Raw genomic sequence first — 22,079 nt, 5'->3', positions numbered from 1 at the left:
CTCCTGTGTGTGACAGAAGCTCTTTAATGATGTTGTCAGTGCCCCTAGATGGAGTAAGAGTCTTGATGTACACAGCCACTTATCTGTCATCCTTTATTTTACACATTTTAAACATATCCTGAAAGTCTAAGACAAAATAAGAGTTTCAAGGCAAAATATAGATGAACAAAATGTGGAAAATTAAACCTGGGGAAGATCAGGACCTTTACAAGAGATGCAGTATGATACTAGTGTTGACTTCATTTATCAGAAATTGAGTTTAGCCTCCACAAAAAAACCACACACTGAGAGACCGATTCATTCTTTCCTTTGTGCCATAATGATGTCACTGAGTTCAACAGAGTTACTTTCAATTTTCTTTCAGTAAGGAAAGGAGACATCCATCTGTCTATCCACATGGACCAAAGAAAAGAGAACTTGAGGAACTAGCCCACACTTTGCTCAGTAAAGGACCAAAGACAGCTCCCAAATACCCTGCTAGAAATCCTCTGTAGCCAACAACAATATCAGAGATACAATTTAATCTGAATTCAGATTTGGAATGCCTTGATTCAGAACAAGGAAAACAGCCTCTGAAAAGCCATTGTATATCACAAACATCAATGCCATGACGCTGAATGTTCATTGTGTATGCAGTGACTCAGAACTGTATTAATAATAATACCCATTGAAGACATTATATTGTGCAGTCTCTTCACATTTATAAAAGCAGGATATTATATTTATGGCCAAAATCTTCTATTTTCATGATTTGTCCTAGCACACCAGATATTTGCTGCACCAAATCTTCCACTAAAACTTACAGAAAACAAAACTAGGTGCAGTAAAAATATGATGTAACAGCTAGGCTAAAGCTTCCCTTTAAATATTCTGGATGTTATGAAGTTGATCTATATTGTTAGAGTTACACAAACTGGACTTTTGATGTAAATGAAAACAAATGAGCATGGAAAAAAACACTCTTTGGGAAGTACAGAAGGAGAGAATTATAATAAAAATGGTGTCAAGTCCCACATTCTGAACTCACTTCTAGGGATTATTTGCTGTCTTCACCCTGAAGAAGCCCATAATTGCCGAGAACATTCACCACAGACAGTGTCCCTGCTGGCTTCACAGTGGGCTTATTTGTAAAAGTTACTGGAGAAGGGAATGAAGAGGAGCCAACCGACAGAGTAAAAATCAGGACAGGGCAAAAAAAGATCAGCAAAATTCCCAACTCAGCGGATGCAATGGAGAAAGAGTTCAAAGCACCAGGAGCAATTTCTTCACTGAAAGGGTTGGTAAGCACTGGAATGGTCTGACCAGGGGAGCAACCATCCGTGGAGGTGTTCAAGAAATGACTGGACATGGCACTTTCTGCCATGGTCTAGTTGACAAGGTAGTGTTTGTTCAAAAATTGGACTCGATGATCTTAGAGGTCTTTTCCAACCTCAGTGATTCTGTGATTCTGTGAATGCATTGAACAATACATAGATAGGGCAAAATAGCCCAGCTTATCTTCTCAGGGAAACAATTTTTGGCAAGGACATAAAACACGTCCCTTAGTCTCTACAGAAAACATGTATGGACTGAGCTCACGTATGACTCCTCAAAACTTATGATAGGAAAAAAAAACAACAATGAGAGAATGACCAACATAGGACTGGCATTAAGTTACTCTGCTTAATGCACTCTGACATGTTATGGAGGTGCTTCCATGATATCAGGGCAGGCCCTGCAAAATACCCAAACAGGACACATCAGAACAGCCCAAGGAAAGGGGACAAAGGCTCAAGTGTAACAGAGGGATGGCCTGAAGAAAAGTTCTTGGAGCCAAGACGATAAAAGGAAAGAGAGACAAGAGAATGAAGGTTGCAGAGAAATCAGAGATAAAGCAAATGCCACAGATAATGACATGAAGGTAACGAAAGGACAGGGAAATTATGAGGGAGACTAAAAAACACAGCTACAGACTGAGGGGAAAAACAAGAGGGTAAAAGAAGAAAAAGCTCTCACTTGAAGAACAATAAAATAGTGATCCTGTGATTGCTAAAGTATTGGTTTGTTTCTGTCAAACAGTATGTCTTCATATATTTTGCAATTTTTAGACTGTCTAAAAGATTACAATGTTAACAGAAATTTATTTTCTTTTGTTTGAAGCATCTGTTAGGAGAACCAATGTGATTAGGATAAAGAAACTTTCTGGTTTGGGGTAACTAAGCCAAAGGCTGCCAGACAAAGTTGACTGAGGCCTGTTACCAGTAGCAGATGTTCAGAAACACAAGTGGGGAATGGAACAGACTGTCCAACCTTAAACTTGCATCAGGAAAGCCATCAGAAATAGCACAGTGAATGGCAGTCTTCACAGAGTTCAGGAAGTCAGTAAGAAGACATTTTCAGCTATGATTCAATTACAAAGGCTGTCTGCATCCGGGCAGGGCTGAGCCATGCACGTAGCAGAGGGCACCATGTAGGTATACTTGGGATGTGACCTAGTCCAGGTGCCTGTCAACTTCTGACTCAAGGGAAACCAATTCAGTAATTTTCATCTGTAAAGGACAAAATAATATCAGCTGACAATCTTCTGAAACTCCTCTTTTTAACAGGAGCCACTTGGAATCATGTGTATGTTTGAAAAATCAATTTTTAAGCAAATGAAAATGTAAAAGTTTAAGGTAGATATCCTTGTTTGTTTCACTCTTTTTGGCATTAAAATTAATTGCAAATATCTACTAGTAGTTCTTGTCTCAACCATGTATGAGACAGACTTGCAGTGGCTGTCTTTACGAGCAAATACTCAGGGACATCTGAGATACCACAACCCTTTTACAGTACAACAGTATGGTTCATGCTAACATTGAAGAAAAGGCTGAACAGCAGTCCCTCAATGAACATGTCAAATATACAGTTTATATGTCAGCTCTTTAACAGCTATTATGATTGTCAAGCATATTAATAAACTTTTACAGGTAAAAGAAAAAGAAAATCTGAGCCCATTTTCAGGATATTGTGCTGTGAGTGAACACTTACAGACTAAGGATTTGTCTGCGGGGAATATGCTAAATCAAGCCCTTTTGAACTTTTGATTAAATAATTGATGCATAATGTAGAATGTATAATATATGCATCCTTTCCCCATAGTTGCCTGGAAACCCATATGGAACAGTACTAGCAGTTCCAGGAGCATTTAGTCTCTAAGTCTCTGGTAAAGACAAAGGAACAAAAAAGTTTTTAAAATCATTAACTCCTCTCTCTTTCCGTTCTTCAAGTACTGCAGGATACCAGAATTAGTAACTTACACAATGTTATCATGACTCCTGTAATATAGAGTGCTTTTTCTTTTTTTAAAGCTATATCTCTTAGAGCCATGTGAATAATGTCATTCACTCTAAGAGAACCTGTAAGATTCAGCTTCTGTTAAAATAGAAAACAAAGAACACAACTAATATTTCCAGCCTCTACCTTTATGTAATAATAATAAGCAGCTCATAATATATCCAAGATTGTCAACAGAGAAGAATAAAAATAAGAACTCAAAATGCTGATTTTTTCCCCAAATTATGGGATTTTAAGGAAAGTTCATACAAGACTGATTGCTGAGGGTTTAGAAGAATATGAGAATGCCATGATCACAAATTCAAGGGGCAGATTGTTTCAAATTATGGCCAAGTAGACCTTCTGCACTTCTCAAGTAGGCAACGCTGCTTGTCATTCAGTTTGATTGCTCTGTGATCCAGTCTGAATCTCTCTTGCACTTTATTGCTTCCAAGATAGAATGAAAAACATGATAAAACCCAACAATGAAAACAGAGCTCTAACCATGGAAACCTACAGTGATGAAGGATTAAGTTATTTAATCTAAACAATTCTGTCATTATGACAATTTGGTGGCTCTGTATCTGATGGTCCTCCTGAGAGAGGAAAAAAAGAGAAGGGTAAGCACAAAACTGCGTATACAGTCCTTGAGAAGTAAAAGGCAGGATTGTGACAATGAATGCCTCCCTCCATGCCAGGGATCTTCATGGATGCTGACACCTTTACACATTTCTTGTGCACTCCGTTTCATGTTTGAGAAAATAAATACTCAGTGAGTCAAAGGAAGAATGTCTTTATACTACACTGCCTTGGAGATACACAAGGTTTCCATCATAGTCATGGCAGTTGTGCTCTCTATGTAGCTGTACTACAACTTGGATAGGCTGAAAGAATTTAAAAAAAATTAAAAATCACTCACGCTAAGCAATATTGAAAGGAGAAACAAAGACACCAAAACTCCAAGGTGTTGAGATTAAACTGCCAGGGAAACAAGCTCCCTTTTTGTCTGCCTTAATTAAGGCACATATTACTATCACTAGCACAGCTTTTGATTCACACTTTCAACTGCCAATGATTTATTCTGATTTAAGGAAAACAACAAAATTTTCTTTTGCAGCCAGAGTCACAGAATAATCTCACAACACATTCAGGATAGTTCATCAAGGACAGCAGTAGTTTTCCAGCCATACAGTTCTGTATTAGTGAGTGATGTTTAACGGTATAATGGTTTTGATTATGATACAATGTTATGTCCTACTCCTGCTGTCACCACAGCCCAGAGGGAATTTGCATATGAACATGGTATTTCATCTCAGCTTGTTAATAAATTCACTGAAACCCAAATATTAAAATAAATCAACTGCACAATGATCACTGGGGAAAACTATAAATTGTGCTTTTTGGTGGTTCCTGAATACTGGTGAATGTCAAGAGATGTCCAACTGTTGTCATTGGTCCTTTGTGCCTTGTTTTAGGAAAGCCTATGGTGTTTCTGCGTCTGGATATCATGGATAAATAGCTGCAAATCAACCCTGTCAAGATGGCATTTTCCTGGTGGAAAGGGGAGCTGAGTGGCAGTATGTATGGTGAGAATCTACATTGGGTGCTCCAAAACCTGTTCTGATGCACTGGAGGTAAAGTGAAGGACAATACCCTAATGTTTGACTTGGTCAGAGCTATATTGGTTCATAGGTTTTCAAGTTCTGTGACTGTTTCAGACCTCACAGCGCTCACCTGTAGCTCACCCTCCTTGATTCTTGAAGTGTGTGCTATTTAGGACTGCCTTTAAAGCACATTTAGAAAATTTAGATGATGAAGTCAGTTATTCCTATTTTGTACAATTTGTACGGTACAGACCGGAATAAACATGTAGCATGTTGGATCAGGTCTCTGTATCTGCTTTCTATCTGCTTTTATTACCCAAATAATGAAATTTAACCTCAAATGATTAGGGTGCTACTGTTTCCAAGACTATATCCAACACCATCATCCAGTAAAGCAGCCAGTCAGCTCACACACTCCCGGCTTTACAATCTGGGATCTCAAGATGACATAACCACCAGCAGTGTTTTTCTCCAGGGTCCACCTGTCCACCACTCTTGCCATTCATTTGGAATTATTCATGCCCAAATCTCAAGATCTTCTCAAGACTTCTTTAGTACTTCTTTGGGTTTTTTTCCTTTTTTTTTACACAAGAGGTATCTACATCTCATGTTATTATATTCTAACTAAGAGAAGACTATTACTATTGCAACAGGTCTCTTGCTACAGGAGTTCTGCAAAGTAATAAACAAGTAGGCTGCAATTATCTCTTTCTATACCCACCACATCCTCAAAGGTACCTACATCACTTGCAGAGTTCCTCCTTTCATTATTTCCAATTCTAGAAATTGTCAGCAGAAATAAGAAGCATAAAATTAGTTTATATTCATGGTGCATTAACAAAGTTTCCCAGTGTCTAAGATTTCTGCATTCAGAATTTTGTGAGTCTCCTGCTTTGGGGATTTTTGTCACATATTGCATTCCACATTTGGGCACTTAGATTCAGAGGCGTGCTAACAATAATTTGTAAATGTTACTGTTATTTATTTGTAGAGTTAATTTAGGCAAAGAGGAATGCTTAAATTTGCAGGAATTATTCTTTGAAAGATAATATCAGAGCTTTTTCAAATTTATCTACTTATTTTCTGAGTTCTTAAGAATTTCTTACTTTTCTGAAGAATGAGGTTGACTGGATTAAATTATATCCTGTTTGACAAATAATTGCAATGACTGATAATGATTTTTCACACTTTGATGATTGCATTTAAACTGTTTGCTTTAAAATGCTCAGAGAGATTTTTATAAAAGAAATACTTTTCACAGAGTACTTTCCCTAAAGTTTTATATAATTATCAGAAAGACATATATTTGCAATTTTGAAGACTGTTGGCTAAATATCTACAAAGCAGTCTTCCTCTTATGAAAATGAAATAATTCCAGAGCAATTAATTTGATAAACAATGTTAGTACTCAAAGTGCAACATTTGTAGTGGTATTTTCGTAAATGGTGGTAAACTAGCACATTCTCTATAATCTTTATGCAGATAGTTTAACTAGCTTCAGGAGAAACATTCTTAGAATATGAAAGCACTTTTACCTATTGCACGCTGCCTATTTCACCAGTAAAACCCAGCCTGCTGCTGAAGGTTTCAGCAAAAAGAACTTTTGTACTGAGAGAATAATTCACAAAGGGAGGCCAGGAGTTGAACCTGTGTCTGTGTCTGCACTAAAGACAGCAGAAACAAACAGTGCACTGTGTGTGATAAGTGTAGCTGCCTCTTAAGTGAAATCCCATGACTGTCTATGCTAATGGGCACCTTCGGGTAAAAAAGATGGTGCTAATAAAACCTCTGCTCTGCTTTCCTTGGAACAAACACTTCTGGCCCTCAAAGCAGCTCTCTGCTTCCATCCTCATACACCTTCAACCTTTAGCCAAGAGCAGCTTTCTACAGTTTGTCAAGTTAGCTCTTTAAATGAACCCCTCAAATACACTCTTTCCAAGCAATTTTTCCCTAGTGAGTCTGGGCCAGTGTGCCAGGGCAGGGCAGGAGAGCACAGCTCAAAGAGGAGTGGAGCAGAACTGTCTTTGAGCTTTTTCTTATTATATTCTACCCTAAATGAAGCAGCTCAGATGCAGCAGAAAGGTTATTTTTTCCATGTCCTTCTTTTTTTTTTTCTTATGAACTTGCTATTGGGTGGTGTATAATGATGATTTCTGTAAGGGAAAAACCTCCACAACAGTAGTTGACATGAGTCAGAGGTCTAATATTAACCACTTCAAGGGCAGTGCTCAGTTCAGTGGCTCAGCGTTTAAAAGCTCTTTCTTGGACAGCCATTGCTTGAATACTTGTCAAGTGAATGAATTCCCATGGATAAGAGAAAGCCATCCAGGAGAGCAGCAGTCTACCCAAAACAATCAGGAGAAAACTTCACTTGATGGTGAAAAGGCACAATTCAGCCCTTCCAGAGTAACAGGCATTATTTCTTAAATTGCACAGAATCGAATTATTAGGATTATAAATTTGTCCTTTTTTTTTTTCTTCAAAAGAGATTGATAGAGTATAAGTCTGGAAACAAGACCAGCAAATAACTTCTCCTAGGTTATCAATGGCAACCAGAAGGTAAGCCCTGTCCACGAGCGACTTGGCACAAGCTGGCGAACTGAAGAGCATCTGTACTGACTCTTTATGAAGAGAACCAACAGTTCCACGAAAGCAGATCACAGTTGATAAAAAAGAGGTACAAAGTTAAGATTAACAACCAGTATTTTTAGCCAGCCAGCCACTCCCAATGAGACCATTATTAGCCCCTAGGTTTTTTCATCTGCTTTGCATACAGTTGCATACAGACTTTGCATACAGTTGCATACAGACTGTCAACTTAATTAGATACTTTTGTCACCTCAGACTATTGTCTTCTGTTACCATGAAAATGAAGTGAAAATGTCATCCTCCTAAACATAAAATTTAAAAAATAAACAACTGAATGCAACATAATAGTGTCTTTCAACACATTTGCTCCTGAATGGGAGAAGCCAGCTGCTGGGCAGGTACTAAAGCCCCCCTGGGTTTTGCGTCTGGCAGCTTGCTTACAATGTGATACTAATCCTTCAATTAATACTTCAGCTAAACACCTATGAAAAATATGAGAAGTGTGCTGCAGAAGTGATCGAACAATCAGCTCTGTGGCTAATAACACAGTAACTACTCTCCAAAATCTTCTCCATCACAACTTGGCCTTTCCAGTATGTTTGGACAGCATAAGCTAAGCATTTCTGTAATGCAGACACAAGTAACCCCAAAAACAGGAATTCTCTCTAGGGGGGTTAATCTCTGTCAGCAGTGAGCATTTCTTAACATACTTACCACGGAGTTGTAGCACAAGCATAGCCAGGTTGCCATTCTAGTCCAGCTATGAAGACTAAAACCCACTTGTTTTCTCTGTGTTAGTCCTCTCTCTACTGCTACTACCGACAAGAGTTCCCCTGGTTAGGATTTTTTCTTTTTTAACTTGGTGTGGAAAGGTCTGGTAAAACACATAAATCCAAACCTGCCCTTCTAAGTATTTGCATACTATTTTGGATGGAGAAGAAAGGATACACTCCATTACAGATTTTATATGTATCTCCTCTTTAAAGTTTACAATACATGACTGTGCTAATAGAAACTGCAGCTGTAAAGGAAGAAAGACTGAATCTCAGAAGAAAAGTTAAAAAAGTCACTAATCAAGTGGGAAATTTCTCAACAGTAAAACTTAGAAGGAGGAGGGCAGACACCCAGAGATTACAAGCAGGTTCACCCTCTCAGAAAAGCAGTGTCTAGCTGGCCTTGTGGAAAAAAAAGAGTCTGACTGACACTGCACTTACTTTGCTGCACCCCAAATACACACGGACTGGAACGACCACTTCTTCTCATGGAGCTGCTATAAAAGCATTTAATTTGCAGGATCTTGCAAGAATATCCAATTTTACAAGAAAATTGGAGAATGTAGTTAACATACCTATTAATTAAAGCTATGTCCTGCATCCTGACCCACCATTCTAGGACCGAATCACTCGTATGTTTAAGGCCAAGTTCCTTACATAAAGAGGTTAGTATTTAAAATCTGCCCAGGCACTCTGATTAGATCCTTTCCAACGCCAGATCAAACAGTCCCTATTTGTCAGTGATGTGAAGGACAGACTAGGGAGTGCAGGGGAAAGCTTACAACAACAGTAGGTCAAAGAAGTGCTGACATACTTACAGTTGCATTTCTTCTGAACAAATCTAAGCTTGCATGCTGTTCGGTAGGTGGACAAACGAATGCGATCCAGATCCTGAGCCCCTAGTGGAAGAGAATAACGGTGACATTTGTATGGAATATGACCTGTGCGTATCTTTGCTAGCAGGGAAGCCAGAGAACAAAGAGGACACATGAGCTGACTCTCTTTAACAATTTTCAAGGCTCTCTCCTTCACAGAGAGAGTAGAGAGGAGTGAGGAATGAGAAGGGGAATGTCAAGAGCTACAGTGTTAAAAGACTTTTATAAAGGAAGGCAAGGAATAGTCAGCCCACTGTGTCTGTCACTTTGAAGAACAATCTGGCCAAGCTGCAGGCTAAAAGACACACTGGCCAGGCTCCAACAGATCCAACAGGCAAAACCTCAGTCTAATTTTAATATTTAAAAAAAAAGCTCAAAACAACTATCTTTAGCTGACATGCCAGATCAGAACAAGGTATTGCCAGCAAACCAAATCAGAAAAAATACCATGCCATAACATAAAGGCTTATGGAAATCTGCAGAAGGGGGTAAAAATAATGCAAAGGGTGCAAGGACTTTCTCCATTTTCCAGAGGTTTATTCTCTGCAAGGGAGAACTCAGGCTCTCTGCTTCAGACATAGTTTGGCCTTGCCTGCTGCAACTTCAAGATCTGGTAAAATTTCCAAAAGCATCTATCCTGGAGATGGGTACAAACTAGTTGGTAGCTACCTCATATACAACCACAACACAGAGGGACCAGGATGGGGGCAGAACCTGGCACAGTGTCCATCAAACATATCCAAACAAGGTACAGTCAGGATGTAAAAGAAGTGGAGTGAAATATGCTCCGGCTTTTACACAAGCTTCCTAAATGCTCTCTTTAAGATTCTTCTTGACATGATTCGACTCAGCTGCACTGTTGTAGATGTGGCCATGTCGGCATCTGTAGCAGGATGCTCTGCCTAAGTGGGGGTAAAGCAGCTTGAACTTTCCCCTATTTGCAAAAGTTATCAGCGATGGATGGAGAAGGAGGATCACGCTGCTTTTGGTTGTTGAAGAACGCTGAGACCAGCCTGATTCCACAATCCCAAAATTAAACATTCTGAGGATGTGAAAAAAAGGGTCTCCTGACAGAAACTGACACTGGTGAGGATGTGGCAAACTAAGTTCCCAATAAAGGAAGCAACAAGTGATAGAACTGATAACTTATCTTAAGTTGCTGAGCTAAAGGCTGCTGAGCTGGCATAGGTAGCCTAGAAACATTTGATTGACCGTCAATCACTCAATCACTTTGTACTACAAAAGCTCAGTCTTTTTAATGGCAGGGACTTCTAACATATTCCTTCTGGAGGTATGTGTGTAGATTCCTCCCTTGAGGAGGGATGCCTCAAGGTTACTCCTCGAGGCCAAGTGAAAGAGATTTGCCCATGGTTGTTGGTATGGCTGAGTAACAATCTCTATTTACTAACTATTAAGCTAGCTTTGAAATAATTTATTTAACAGTACACTATGTTAATAGTTACAAATATCTATATTGTATGGTAAATAATTTTGATTAAAGTATTTTAGTCTAATTATTATCATTGTAATAAATGTAAAGAAGTATTTATTTTATTCATGTAAATTTATTTGTTTTGCCATCCTTAATCCTGCAGGACAAAGTCATATAAAGGTTCAATTACACCTATATAATCCTTTAGACATAAACCACTGCCTAAATCTGGGACTAGGATTGGATCCAGCTGTACTCAGATGGCTCCTCGAGAAGGAGATTAGAAAGTGAGGGGGTCCTTTCTGCACCTTGTGACTCAGGGGAAGGGCTTCCCTGATAAGCCTTGTCCAAAGCTTCCATTCTGCCTTTTTCACCCACACCTTCTTAAACAACCTGTCATCCTTTGGACTCAAATTTTTCAAATGTGCTCTGACCTACAAGATGAAAATGAGAATGATACCCTCCCCTCTACCCAGATTCTACTCTTTTCCTGACCAGATTCTCCCACACCATCTTCCCAGGGCTCCCAGCTGCTCCCTTTTGCCAGTTAGCTGTCTTAACAACAATTGCTCCTGGGAGAAATTACCCTTAACTACTTACCATCAGGTCACGGAACTATTTTTGTGCTTTATTGTTAAAATTATACAGGGTTTTCTCTTCTCCATTAATATCTCACTGACAGCTTTTGGAAAATTTCTTTACTGGTAAAGGGGAAGATAGTGCTTACAACACTAGGACTTTCCTTTTTAGCAGGACAGATGAATAAAATGCATATAACTTCTTCCCTCTTAACTTTAGTGAAAGTTACTAGAAAGTTTCCAAAGCTCCTTTATAAAAGGCTCCTTCAGCCTTTTAAAAACATTTAAAGAGTCAAAGCAAAGTGAGACTCTGACTCATTGAGTTTTTGAGTTGCAATATTAATCCTAAGTAAATTAATTTGTAGACAATAATGAAGCTTTTTTTTTTTTTAATATTTGCACACATGGTGGATCGTATTATTTTGATACTATTTGCGGATCAGTGTTGCTGATAAATCCCTGGAAATGGCAATTTAATTTTATCATGATTCACATTTTGCCACAGTCAGAGATCTATTTGTTAAATAACTTCTGTAGAAAAGTGACATCACTTACATGGAGAGTCCTAAAAAACAAGTGGAAAGATACATGGGACTGAGCATGGCAAAAAAGACACTGAATTTGTCACTTCCCTACAGTCAGTGGCCTTTCCTTCCTCCTGCCTGCAGGCAGTGCTTCACTCTGTATTCTTTGAATATGATCATGTCATGTAACACTATTTGCAGTTTGCAAAAATAACAAAGGGAAACACTGCAAGGTTTGGCTGTTGTTTTCTTGCTGGATAATACGTGACAGCAGCACAACAGTGATGTACATCCTGAACTCTTCATCAGTCTGGAATACACCGGAGCATGTCAGGTAAGACTAAGGTAAGACTAAGACCTAGCGATTTGATGTCCCAATAGGGCATTTTGAGTTGTGAGACACAATTCAAGCTTTAACCACCGGACTCTACAGAAGAAAATGATGATTACGATACTAATTCACAAAGGTTTGTAATTCAGAACTAGAAAGGTGACTATTCTGAATGAAAGTAAACAAAAAAGTTGAACTGAATCTCTCAAAATACAGGGAAAATTGCAGTGGCCCAAATTTAAAGTCAGAAAGTCAGAGTCAAATCCTTGTCCTTGTTCAGGACAAATTTCTCACTTAAAAAGGCAGGAAAAGTTGGATTTTTTTCTTCTTAAATTTTTTTCCCCCCTGTCTTGTGTAGTCTGGAACATGACCCACTTTCTAAAAACATAGCGGGGGTTTAATCACAGGCTTGCAGATGCATCTGCAAGAACGTAAAACACTGGAAAAGGCCTTTATATTATGAATTTTCTTCCTCTGATATTGGCAGCCTGTGAGTTTTAACTTTTTACCATATGCTTATGTCTGTCATAACGTTAAGAAACTTCACATGGCCCGCAGTACGTAGGACATTTGGAGCACATGATTTTTCTTAAACGTGTTAAAGTGTGGGCTTGCACACAGATGAGGGCACCTGAATGCAACCTCAGGGTGAACTTCTCTTTCAGTGAAGAACAACCTTTACATATAGAGAAATTCAAGGGACTCTCAAAATGCAAAGTTCAGAGTTTCATGAATATGGACATTTCTTCGCCTAAAATACATTTAGTTTTTCACAAAGACTTAGTATTTTCCCCTCTTTTAACCTAGTTGGAACAGTGAAGGAACGGAGGCAGGCAAAAAGAAAAGGGAAGCACACGTGAGATAACCCAGATTCAAGTAAATATGTCAAAATACTAAAACGTGTAAGAAAAAATAGTAGACTGTAACTACTCATGTGCAGTATGGAAAAACAGTCCTTCCTCTGCCTCTTACCGCTGATTTTTGCAACACCTCCTTAACTCCTCCAAAACAACCCAACATTAAAACAGCCTTCAGAACTGTGGGAACAAACCATAAATCCTTACAGCAGTGTCTTAAGCATTTTAGGAATATTTCAAAGTAATTGAAGTTAATGGTAGTTGTGCCATTGACTTTAGCTGATAAAAGCTCAGGTCCCCTCTATAATTCTAATTAAAATTATCATGTCATTATGTTCTCATAATAGACAAATCCATTTTTTATTCTGGCCAAAGAACATCCCTTTCCTCCACTGGTCCAAGAAGTTGCACACAAGAGACAAGTGAATCATAGAATATTCTGAGTTGGAAGGGATATATGAGAATCATTGAGTCCAATGCCTGGCCCTGCAAAAATCAAAAAAATCACACCATATGCTTGAGAGTATTGTCCAAATGCTTCTTGAACTCTGTTATGCTTGGTGCTGTGACCACTTTCCTAGACAGCCTGTTCCAATGCCCAACCATGCTCTGGGTAAAGAAACTTTTGCTAATATCCAAGCTAGACCTCCCCTGACACAGCTTAATTCCATTCCCACAGGTCCTGTCACTAATCATCAGAGAGATCAGTGAGAAACACTCATTTGAGTTACAACAGTAAGCCCTGTAGGATACTAAAACAATCAAAGGGCACAACAGTGCTAGTGGACACAGTGGAATGGGACAAGACGGTTCTCTCAGTAGGCCATCTGAATGAGAAGTCCTTCATTTGGAGAGCTCAGGAGCTCAGATGCAGGGCTCAGTCCTGGAGAACAGCCCCGAGCACATCCAATTCACCAGCACAGACCTGGCCTTTCTGTATGCACAATAACTCAAGTCCCAGCAATGCTCATCTGAAGTCTCCCACCAAAGATGAGGGAGATGTCATGTCACTGTTTCTACATTGCAGGGGATAAACAATAGGAAGCATAGTAATTACAGACAAAACTCCATTAGATCTAGTAACAGGGTGACAGTCTCAAACTTCATGTGTAATAGAATTTCCTTGAGAAATGGTGCATTGGTTATAAGAGAAATAAGAGATGGCTGTCAGGAGAAGTGCAGGAGCATTGTTGGTACATCTCTCACACACTATTCTGAAGAGAGCATGGAGCTTCACTAGAAACTATAAATAATATGCTGAAGCGGGGTATGAAATCCATGAATCCCTGTACTGTGTCTGGCTGGGATGCAGTTAACTTTCTTTATAGCAGTCTGCATGGTGCTGTGTTTTAGATCTGTGGCTAAAAAAGAGTTCATAACACATTGCTGTTTTAGCTACTGCTGAATAGTGCTTGCACAGCACCCACGCCTTTTTTTTCTCCTATTTTGTCCCCTCCCAGAGATGTCTGGGGATGAGGAAGAAGTTGGAGGGGACATAGCAAGACAGATGGCCTCACCTGGTCAAAAGTATAGTCCATACCATACAATGTCATGCTCAACCATAAAACTGGGGTAGGGAAAGATGGGGTGGGGAGTTTTGTCTTCCAAGGCAGACACTGCTCGATGACTAGCTGGGGATCAGTGTGCTTTTGGGAGGTGGTGAGTGACCACCTTTGCATCACTTGTTCTTGAGGTTTTTTGTAATTTTTTCCTTCCCTGTCATTCAACTATCTTTATCCCAAGTCATGAGTTTGATTGCTTTTGCTCTCCCTATATTCTTTCCCATCCCACTGGGGGCTGGCTGGGGATTGAGCAACTGTTCATGTGGGTCCTTAGCAGCTGGCAAGGGTCAACCCACTACAGATACCCCAAATAAAAGATGTAGTCTTTTGGAGACCTTTATCCCTCTTCATTGCTACCTGTGTATTGCAGCATCTTCGTCTCAAGAAGCTACTGACTAAAATAATACCATAAAAAAATCTGATGTAGAAAATCCCTTTTTCCTGTTTGGCCAAATCAGCCCATTTTCATGCAGTTTTGGTCTCACAATATTAAATCATTTGTGCAATGGAGATTTGAGGTGGAAAGCTTGCATAAATTTTACTGACACTGCATAGCAACTGGCTTGGTCTATCACAGCAAAACATTTCTAGGAAGTACTTACGCATTTCTGCAAAGAGCTGCCTTCTTTCTGCCATGGTATTTCCTCTTTTCCCACAATCTTCAATCATTCTGGAAGACAAAATCATGTGAAAACATTAAGTATTATTCCCAGACTGAACACACATACATAAGCATCCAAAATTGATCCTGAAGAACCTTTGAGGTTGACTGGTGCTCCATGTGTACCCAATGCCTTTTGCCAGCCTCTCTGTGGCGTGGTTTGTGAAGAACCTGGTCCCCAAATTGTCCTCCATTCCCCAGACTCTGCTTTCCAGCATTTGTTCTCCCCCCGCCCCTCTCTCCCAAAGGCAGTGTTCAGTTTTTCTGCTTGATGTAACTAACTGGCTTACATAATACAAGCTCTGAAATTCATTTTATGTTTTCTTAAATAAGGAATCTTCAGTTTAAATTATGTAAGAGAGAAAAAAAATCATAAAATATTTGGATATTATTTTATAGTCTAGAAAACGACTTTCTAGCCAATTCTGAGTGGAGAAGACAAAAAAAAAAATCCCAAACAACAGCAACTAAATCTCTACTCCACAACAAAATACCCTCTATTTACTCAAGTAAACATGCTCCAAATATTCATTCAAATTCAAGACCGATATCGCTAATTAAATGACTTTCAGCAAAAGGCTCAGAAGTAAGAATATATTTTCCTTCAGTTTTCAGATATAAAAATATTCTGAATATTTTGAAGAGCACTACTGCTGGATGGAGCATAGAGAAACGAGACAGCTTTCTTCACAGCCAGCATTCAAACCATAAAAGACTAAAGCCTTCAGAGTAAAGATAAACATCTACAGCAGCACTAGCGTCAGCATCACCACTTCCTATGGGTAATCACTCTGGCGAACCAATATCCCTTCCTCCCTGCCAAGTCTGGTTAGGGCTTCTGACCCACATGTTAATCTACATCCTCATATCAACCAGACTGTGTAAAATAACATCGAACTACCTGGATTATAAAGGATATGCTCTGTAGAAGCCTGCAATCAAAAATATTGCACCACATCCCATAGCAAACCCCCCCATATGCATTCAACAGGAAGGATAAACGTACTGGATGCTTAAGTGTACCATCACCAAAGAACAAAAGATAGAAAACCAGCTTCCTTTTATTTCTCAAAGAAAGAAAGGAAATCACATAAGAGGTGTTTTCCTGTGTGCAGTTTTTTTTCCCTTTCAAAATGCACTGATCAAATGAAGTGGTGGGACATTATAATTACTTTTTCTGAATAGCCTATTCAATTCCCAGAGTACTGATAAAGACTCTGCTAAAGTGCTATCTTTGGTGGACATTTTGTGATGTGAGCAGCAGTCCTACTAGGAAGGGGACAAAGGGTATGGCTGCAGCCTCTTTGTAGGGATATTCAAGTTCACCCTTATGCTCTCATTCGGCCAGGAGTGATATGGATATGTGTAGCATGGCATTAACTCTGAACTAACATATTCTGCCTTTCTGCAGAGACAACAGCTCTCAGTATAGTGTTTTACAGAAGTGGTCACACAGCCTCTGATCTGGAGGTAGCTGGTGTCTTGCTAGCTTGGAGGTGTCAGGGAAGACTCACACCTACCTGCTAAACAAAATAAACATCAAGATATGCCAGACCCAACCAGCATCCTAATTAGACAGCAAGAAGTAATATATTTTTTACATGAATCAGCCTTAAATCTCTGCCCATAAAAAATTAAAAATAATGTAATTTCACTAATACTAGGTGTCAAATTTGCCATGGAAAACAACCAGATCTCGTAGGAAAGGTGGGTTAATAAAGTTCTTTGGAAAGATTGTATCTTCTATCAGGCAGGGGAGTTGAGTGAATACTTCAGGGCAAATACAATTTTAGATTAACACTGATTATTTGTAGAGTTGGTCATAGGCCATCACAATTTTCTCTGACATGTCCTACATTCAGAATTAATCTACAACGTGCAGCTTGTTTTCAGACTGCATACTAGTCATATTATTTGACTGAGATTGGGTTAATTTCATTTTGATACAAGGATTACATCCTCTTCTTTCAGTTTCTTGATACAATTTACACTTAAATCTTACAGATTTTTCTCCATTTAATAATTTGTTGTTTTCATTTCACCATTGTTCTCCATCATTCATAAAACAATCACTATCTCACAGCGACTGCCACGAACTTAATTGAAAACTTTATCAAAAGCAACTTTATTTTCACTTCCCCCATACTGCCATTTGGAGAAAAATATTCCTTAGCTATTGGTTTTAGATATCTACAGAGCATCCACTGGAATATGGCTTATTCACCATGCAGAAGAATTTTCCCAGTCAAAATTAAGTAAAAAAGGTACTTTTCAAATAATGCAAATTGTACAGCAAGTTCTCCACTTCTTTCAGAGAGCCCATTCCTGAAGTGTCCTTTCAGTGGGGTGAAAAAATCTTTAACTGGTTTTCTCTTTTTTGCACTTCATCTTCCCTTTACTTTCACTGTTTTTATCTCCCTTTGTAAAAATGTTCCCTGGACCTGATCATCATTTTTCAGAATATCCCCTTATCTTCTGAAATGGAATCACTCTTTTCACTGCTGGGGCTTATGAGGATTACCAGGTCTGACAAATAACTTCATATTTATAAACGCACAATTCAGGCTTCCTTGGAGAGAGAAGAAACTTTGTATTTATATTTTTAAGACTCTTCTGGCACCGGATATTTTTGCAGATTTTCAAATAGCCTTCATCCCAAATGACAATACTAAAATCTTCTGCAACAAGGTAAATGCCATTAAGCTAGCCAGAACATTAGGGGTGGCAGTATTTTCAGATAGATACCTTCTATTCCTCCTTCACACATTTTCCTGATAGAAGAAAAATAACAGATGATGCTCATCAGTATTGTTACTTTCGGGTCACCATTGACAAGAACTCACTCGACCGTGTCTTCCAAGTTTTTCACATGCATTTTTAACTCTAGAATGTGCTACAGCCCAGGCTCAGCTAATGCTGTTGGTCATGGCACTGGGCATCTCCCTTTCCAGCCTTGTTCCCTGTGATCCAGCTCACAGGTACACAGCTCTGCTCTGTAACTCAGATTACAGAGGCTCACGCTTTGAGCCTGGGATGAGTTCAGCTCAGTCCCTGGGGCTGGCCCTGAGCATAATTGACCACAATTATGTTCCAATATTTTTTATTTTGCTCATAGCACGTCAAGTCACAGAAAAAAAGTACAATTTGTTCTACAAGGGAAAAGAGCAAATCAGAAAGTAAACTTTAAAAAACAGAATAAATTACCAGAGACATAATTTTGAAAAATAGTAATTAATGTATACTTTTCTCATAGTAGGGATTAGATTATATTTGTCTTCTATGGATCCCTTCCACTATCTTTTTCCCTTCATTTTTCTCCCCAGGAAATAGCTCCTCCATTGCAGGTAAGGAGAACACCTACTGTGTATCTAATTAAAATTCTTGTCACGAGCTAATTAGTAAGGTACCAATTAACATGGTATTAAGGCTTCAATATATTACAGACATTCCAGAGCAGAAATCGTTCCAAGCATAAGGTTTCCAGCATCTGAAAAAGATACTGTGTTTCATTTTTACCCATGTTTCAAGCTGAAAACTTATGACATTAGTAGTGCTAGAGCATGTAGTTTGATTGGAACTATTTTGACTGCAATTTCATCTTCATGCTTATCATGTATCAGAAGTATAGTTGGTCTATTTTTTAATATACATTTTTGGTTTATAAAATCCGGGAGGGAATATCATATAATATACATAAGGTGAGAACTAGAAGCCTCATTTTTCTTTCCTTTGCTGTTGTGCTGCTTGAATTATGAGTACTGTTAATAATCTCTCTCACACATAAATGTTTTTCTTGTTTTAGTATTTACAGGGTAAATAATATATTTTATTTAAACCCTGTTTTATGTCATTCTTCTCACAAATGGTATACTTCCAGTATATTGCCATTTCTTGAGCTATCTCTGTGCAAAATAAAAGGAATGCCGGCTACAATTAAATCACTAGCTTCAAAATAAAAATCTATCCGGGTTTCAGCTGGGATAGAGTTAATTTTCTTCTTAGTAGCTGGTACAGTGCTGTGTTTTGGATTTAGTATGAGAATCATATTCTTAACACACTGGTGACTTAGTTGACGCTAAGCAGGCAAGGACTTTTCAGTTTCCCATGCTCTGCCAGTGAGCAGGTGCACAAATGGCTGGAAGGCAGCATAGTCAGGACAGCTGACCCAAACTGGCCAAAGGGATGTCTCATACTACAGAGCATCATGCCCCGTATATAAACTGAAGGGAATTGGCCAGAAGGTGCCGATTGCTTCTTGGGGATAGAATGGGCATTGGTCAGCAGGTGGTGAAAAATTGTATTGGGCATCACTTATTTATCTCCTGCTGTATTCCTCTCTCTCTCTCATTATTATTATTATTATTATTACTATTATTATATTTTGCTTTGTTTCAATTATTAATCTGTTCTTATCTCAATCCACGAGTTTCACTTTATTTTTTCTGATTTCCCCTACTACCAGGGGTGAAATAAGCAAGCAGTTGTGTAGGACTTAGTAACCAGCCAGGATTAAACTTAGTTACCAGCTGGGATGACATCACCAAAAGAAGCAATTCCCTGTATACCTGCAGAAGGTGCTCCCCTCCGGAAAGTTCCATGCACTTCCCAGGAGACTGTCAAAAATTCCTGACCTAACATGCGCACACACAGTTTGATGAGTCTGAGAAAAGCCACTCCATTAACACTTCCACAAATCCCTATCCCGTTTGTCTGTGACAGATGAAGTGCCCCAGGGAGGCAGCATGCATGCCAGTGAGGAAACTGCCCACTGGAATTGATTAATTCTGGCATGAAAAATTTATCCAGTCCTATGTGATGGTTGTGACGCAGCTGCGCGTTCGACAGAAGAGGCTCCGAATCCTGGTCAGTGACACTTCTGACAGTCTTTCAGGCTGGATAAAAGTTGTTTATTTCATCGAAGCACGCACAGAGGAAAAAGAGGAACACTTGCCTCTGCCCCAGTCTTGTCCAGTTGAGCTCACTGGGGCTCTGAAGCTCTGGCAGCGTTTTGGGATGCAACTTCTAGACAGAGGTTTTGCACGACAAGACTGGTAAACCCAACAGTGAGTATCTTGAGATATCACCATTCGTTAGAAAGTATCAACCAGGATCAACTATTCTCTATCTGAGCAATCTGCAGTTCCCTAGTGAGGAGATATTGATCTCCTCATATAGACAGCTATTTTTTTTTCTTCCATGAAATGTCAAATGTTAGATATTCACTTTGGTATTCCTGGGAATTAGAAACATTAGGATGCAGAGAAATGTACTAATTTCTCAGTGGCTATTTTTTATGCAGTTGACAAATCTGATGCTATTTTCTATGCAGCTATGGTCAATATTTAAAGCCAACTTTGAGCAGACAACAGTACCATTTTTCAGCAGCACGGGCTTCTTGTCTGCCATTGCTTGGGACAGTTTAATCAAAATGCCCTCCATACATAACAAATTGCAATTTTTTTTTTAGGATTTACCAGCATCAGAAATTTAGATTTATGAAAATGAAAGAGTGTGCTAGGGTCTAGCTTGCAGTGACTTTATGAGAAACTTAAAAGCTGTAGTCAGCAGCTAGGATTGGAGTGCTGTTCATGCAGGAATCGTAAAAATATGAGAGAGATTTTCTATAGATTTTTTTTTTTTCTCTTCTCCCATTTTCTCCAAATTCAGCTCTCTTAGGTAGATACTGCTCAGCTAACTAGAAGAGCTATGCCTGCTTATTTCAAAGTGAATTTGGACTGGAGAACAGAGAGTTAAAAGGGACAGTGAGTGCTAGATAAAACCATATTTGTGAAGCCACCAACCTCAGCAATCCTTGCAGTTAATAATGAGAATCATGAAGGGCCATTTCAGAGCCCTCTTCCCCTTAATGGATTTATTGGTGCCTTATGAATGTCTTGTTCCACATGTTTTAATGAAGCAGATCCCTAATAGGTCTCTCTCAGCTTTACATTTCAGGACTAATCTTTGGCACTGTAATAAAATTGGTCAATGCTCTTTCCTGAGGCTAGGTATAATTGCATTGCACTTACAGTGCGTGCTTGTGTTTTATCTAGATAAGCTTTTTACAATGGAGAAGGAAAACAAAAGCTGTTGCTAAGATCATCTCCAACATTTCCAGCAAGTCAGACTCTTCTTATTTTTGTCATATTTCACAAATTTAGTATTAGGGAAAAAATATCTCTCTTGATTTACTCCTTTAGTGAAATTTGTCTTTTGTTTTTAGAAGGAATTTTCCAACGTATTTTTCATCAGCTCCCCTTTTGGGAGCTTCAAATCCTTAATGGGAAACTGTCAAAAATGCCTAATAAGGTACTCACTGCAACTCATTTTCATAATGCACAGTCTTCAAGGAAGTTTGAATGCTATGCAAATCTTATCTGTGAGGTCTAAAAAACAAGTGTGAAGAGATTCATTATGAAAAAAAAAACGCAAAAACCCAAATGCTAATTTAGGGACAGAAAACATGAGAGTCAAAAGAGACTAATTTCATACTTAATACTATATAGAATCAGCATTCTACCAGAGGATGCTAGGACAAAGGAACTATCAGTCCTTTTCCATGTGCACTAGGCATTATCAAGTTTAGGAATTTGAAATGTTGCTAACTAGGCCAAAATATATACCAAAATCCTTATTTTTCTGCTTTTCAAGGGGAATTGTACAGTATAATTTTCCACTTTTCTCTGCAACATGAAGAACTTCTCTTAGAGAACTGTACTATTCCAGACATAAAAGACATTTAAGAAAACAAGTATTAAAGACTTAAATATATATGTGAAACTTTAAAAAGCTGTCTTACAGGCATTTTTTAGATAAATTTTTCTGGTCATGCTCTTTTTGAGTCAGCCTTCCTGACACTACAAGAAAGTACTCTACTGGATGAAACATGGAAAGAAAACTAATTTTTCATCCTTTGAGAGTATAAAATTATCCAATCAAATAATTTTGGTCACCCCCAAAAAACTTTTTTCCAGTTAACTGGTACAGATTTAAATATAG

At 38.7% G+C, this 22,079-nt stretch overlaps 1 protein-coding gene across 4 annotated transcripts in view; it reads right to left on the bottom strand.

The window, feature by feature from the left end:
* Positions 1–22,079, bottom strand: part of DTNA (dystrobrevin alpha) — a 182,690-nt gene that overhangs the window by 85,099 nt on the left and 75,512 nt on the right. For all 4 annotated transcript variants that reach the window (XM_027638961.1, XM_027638962.1, XM_027638965.1 and 1 more), the window contains exons 2-3: positions 15,022–15,089; positions 9,079–9,159 (exon numbers count right to left, since the gene is read on the bottom strand). In XM_027638961.1, the coding sequence (XP_027494762.1) occupies positions 9,079–9,159; positions 15,022–15,089 (149 nt within the window). The remainder of the gene's footprint in view (positions 1–9,078; positions 9,160–15,021; positions 15,090–22,079) is intronic.

Source organism: Corapipo altera, unplaced genomic scaffold (genome assembly GCF_003945725.1).
Source record: "Corapipo altera isolate COAL_440 unplaced genomic scaffold, ASM394572v1 49, whole genome shotgun sequence".
Taxonomy (NCBI): Eukaryota; Metazoa; Chordata; class Aves; order Passeriformes; family Pipridae; genus Corapipo; species Corapipo altera.
The sequence above is the reverse complement of the archived record's forward strand: the minus strand, read 5'-3'. Positions and strand labels throughout refer to the sequence as shown.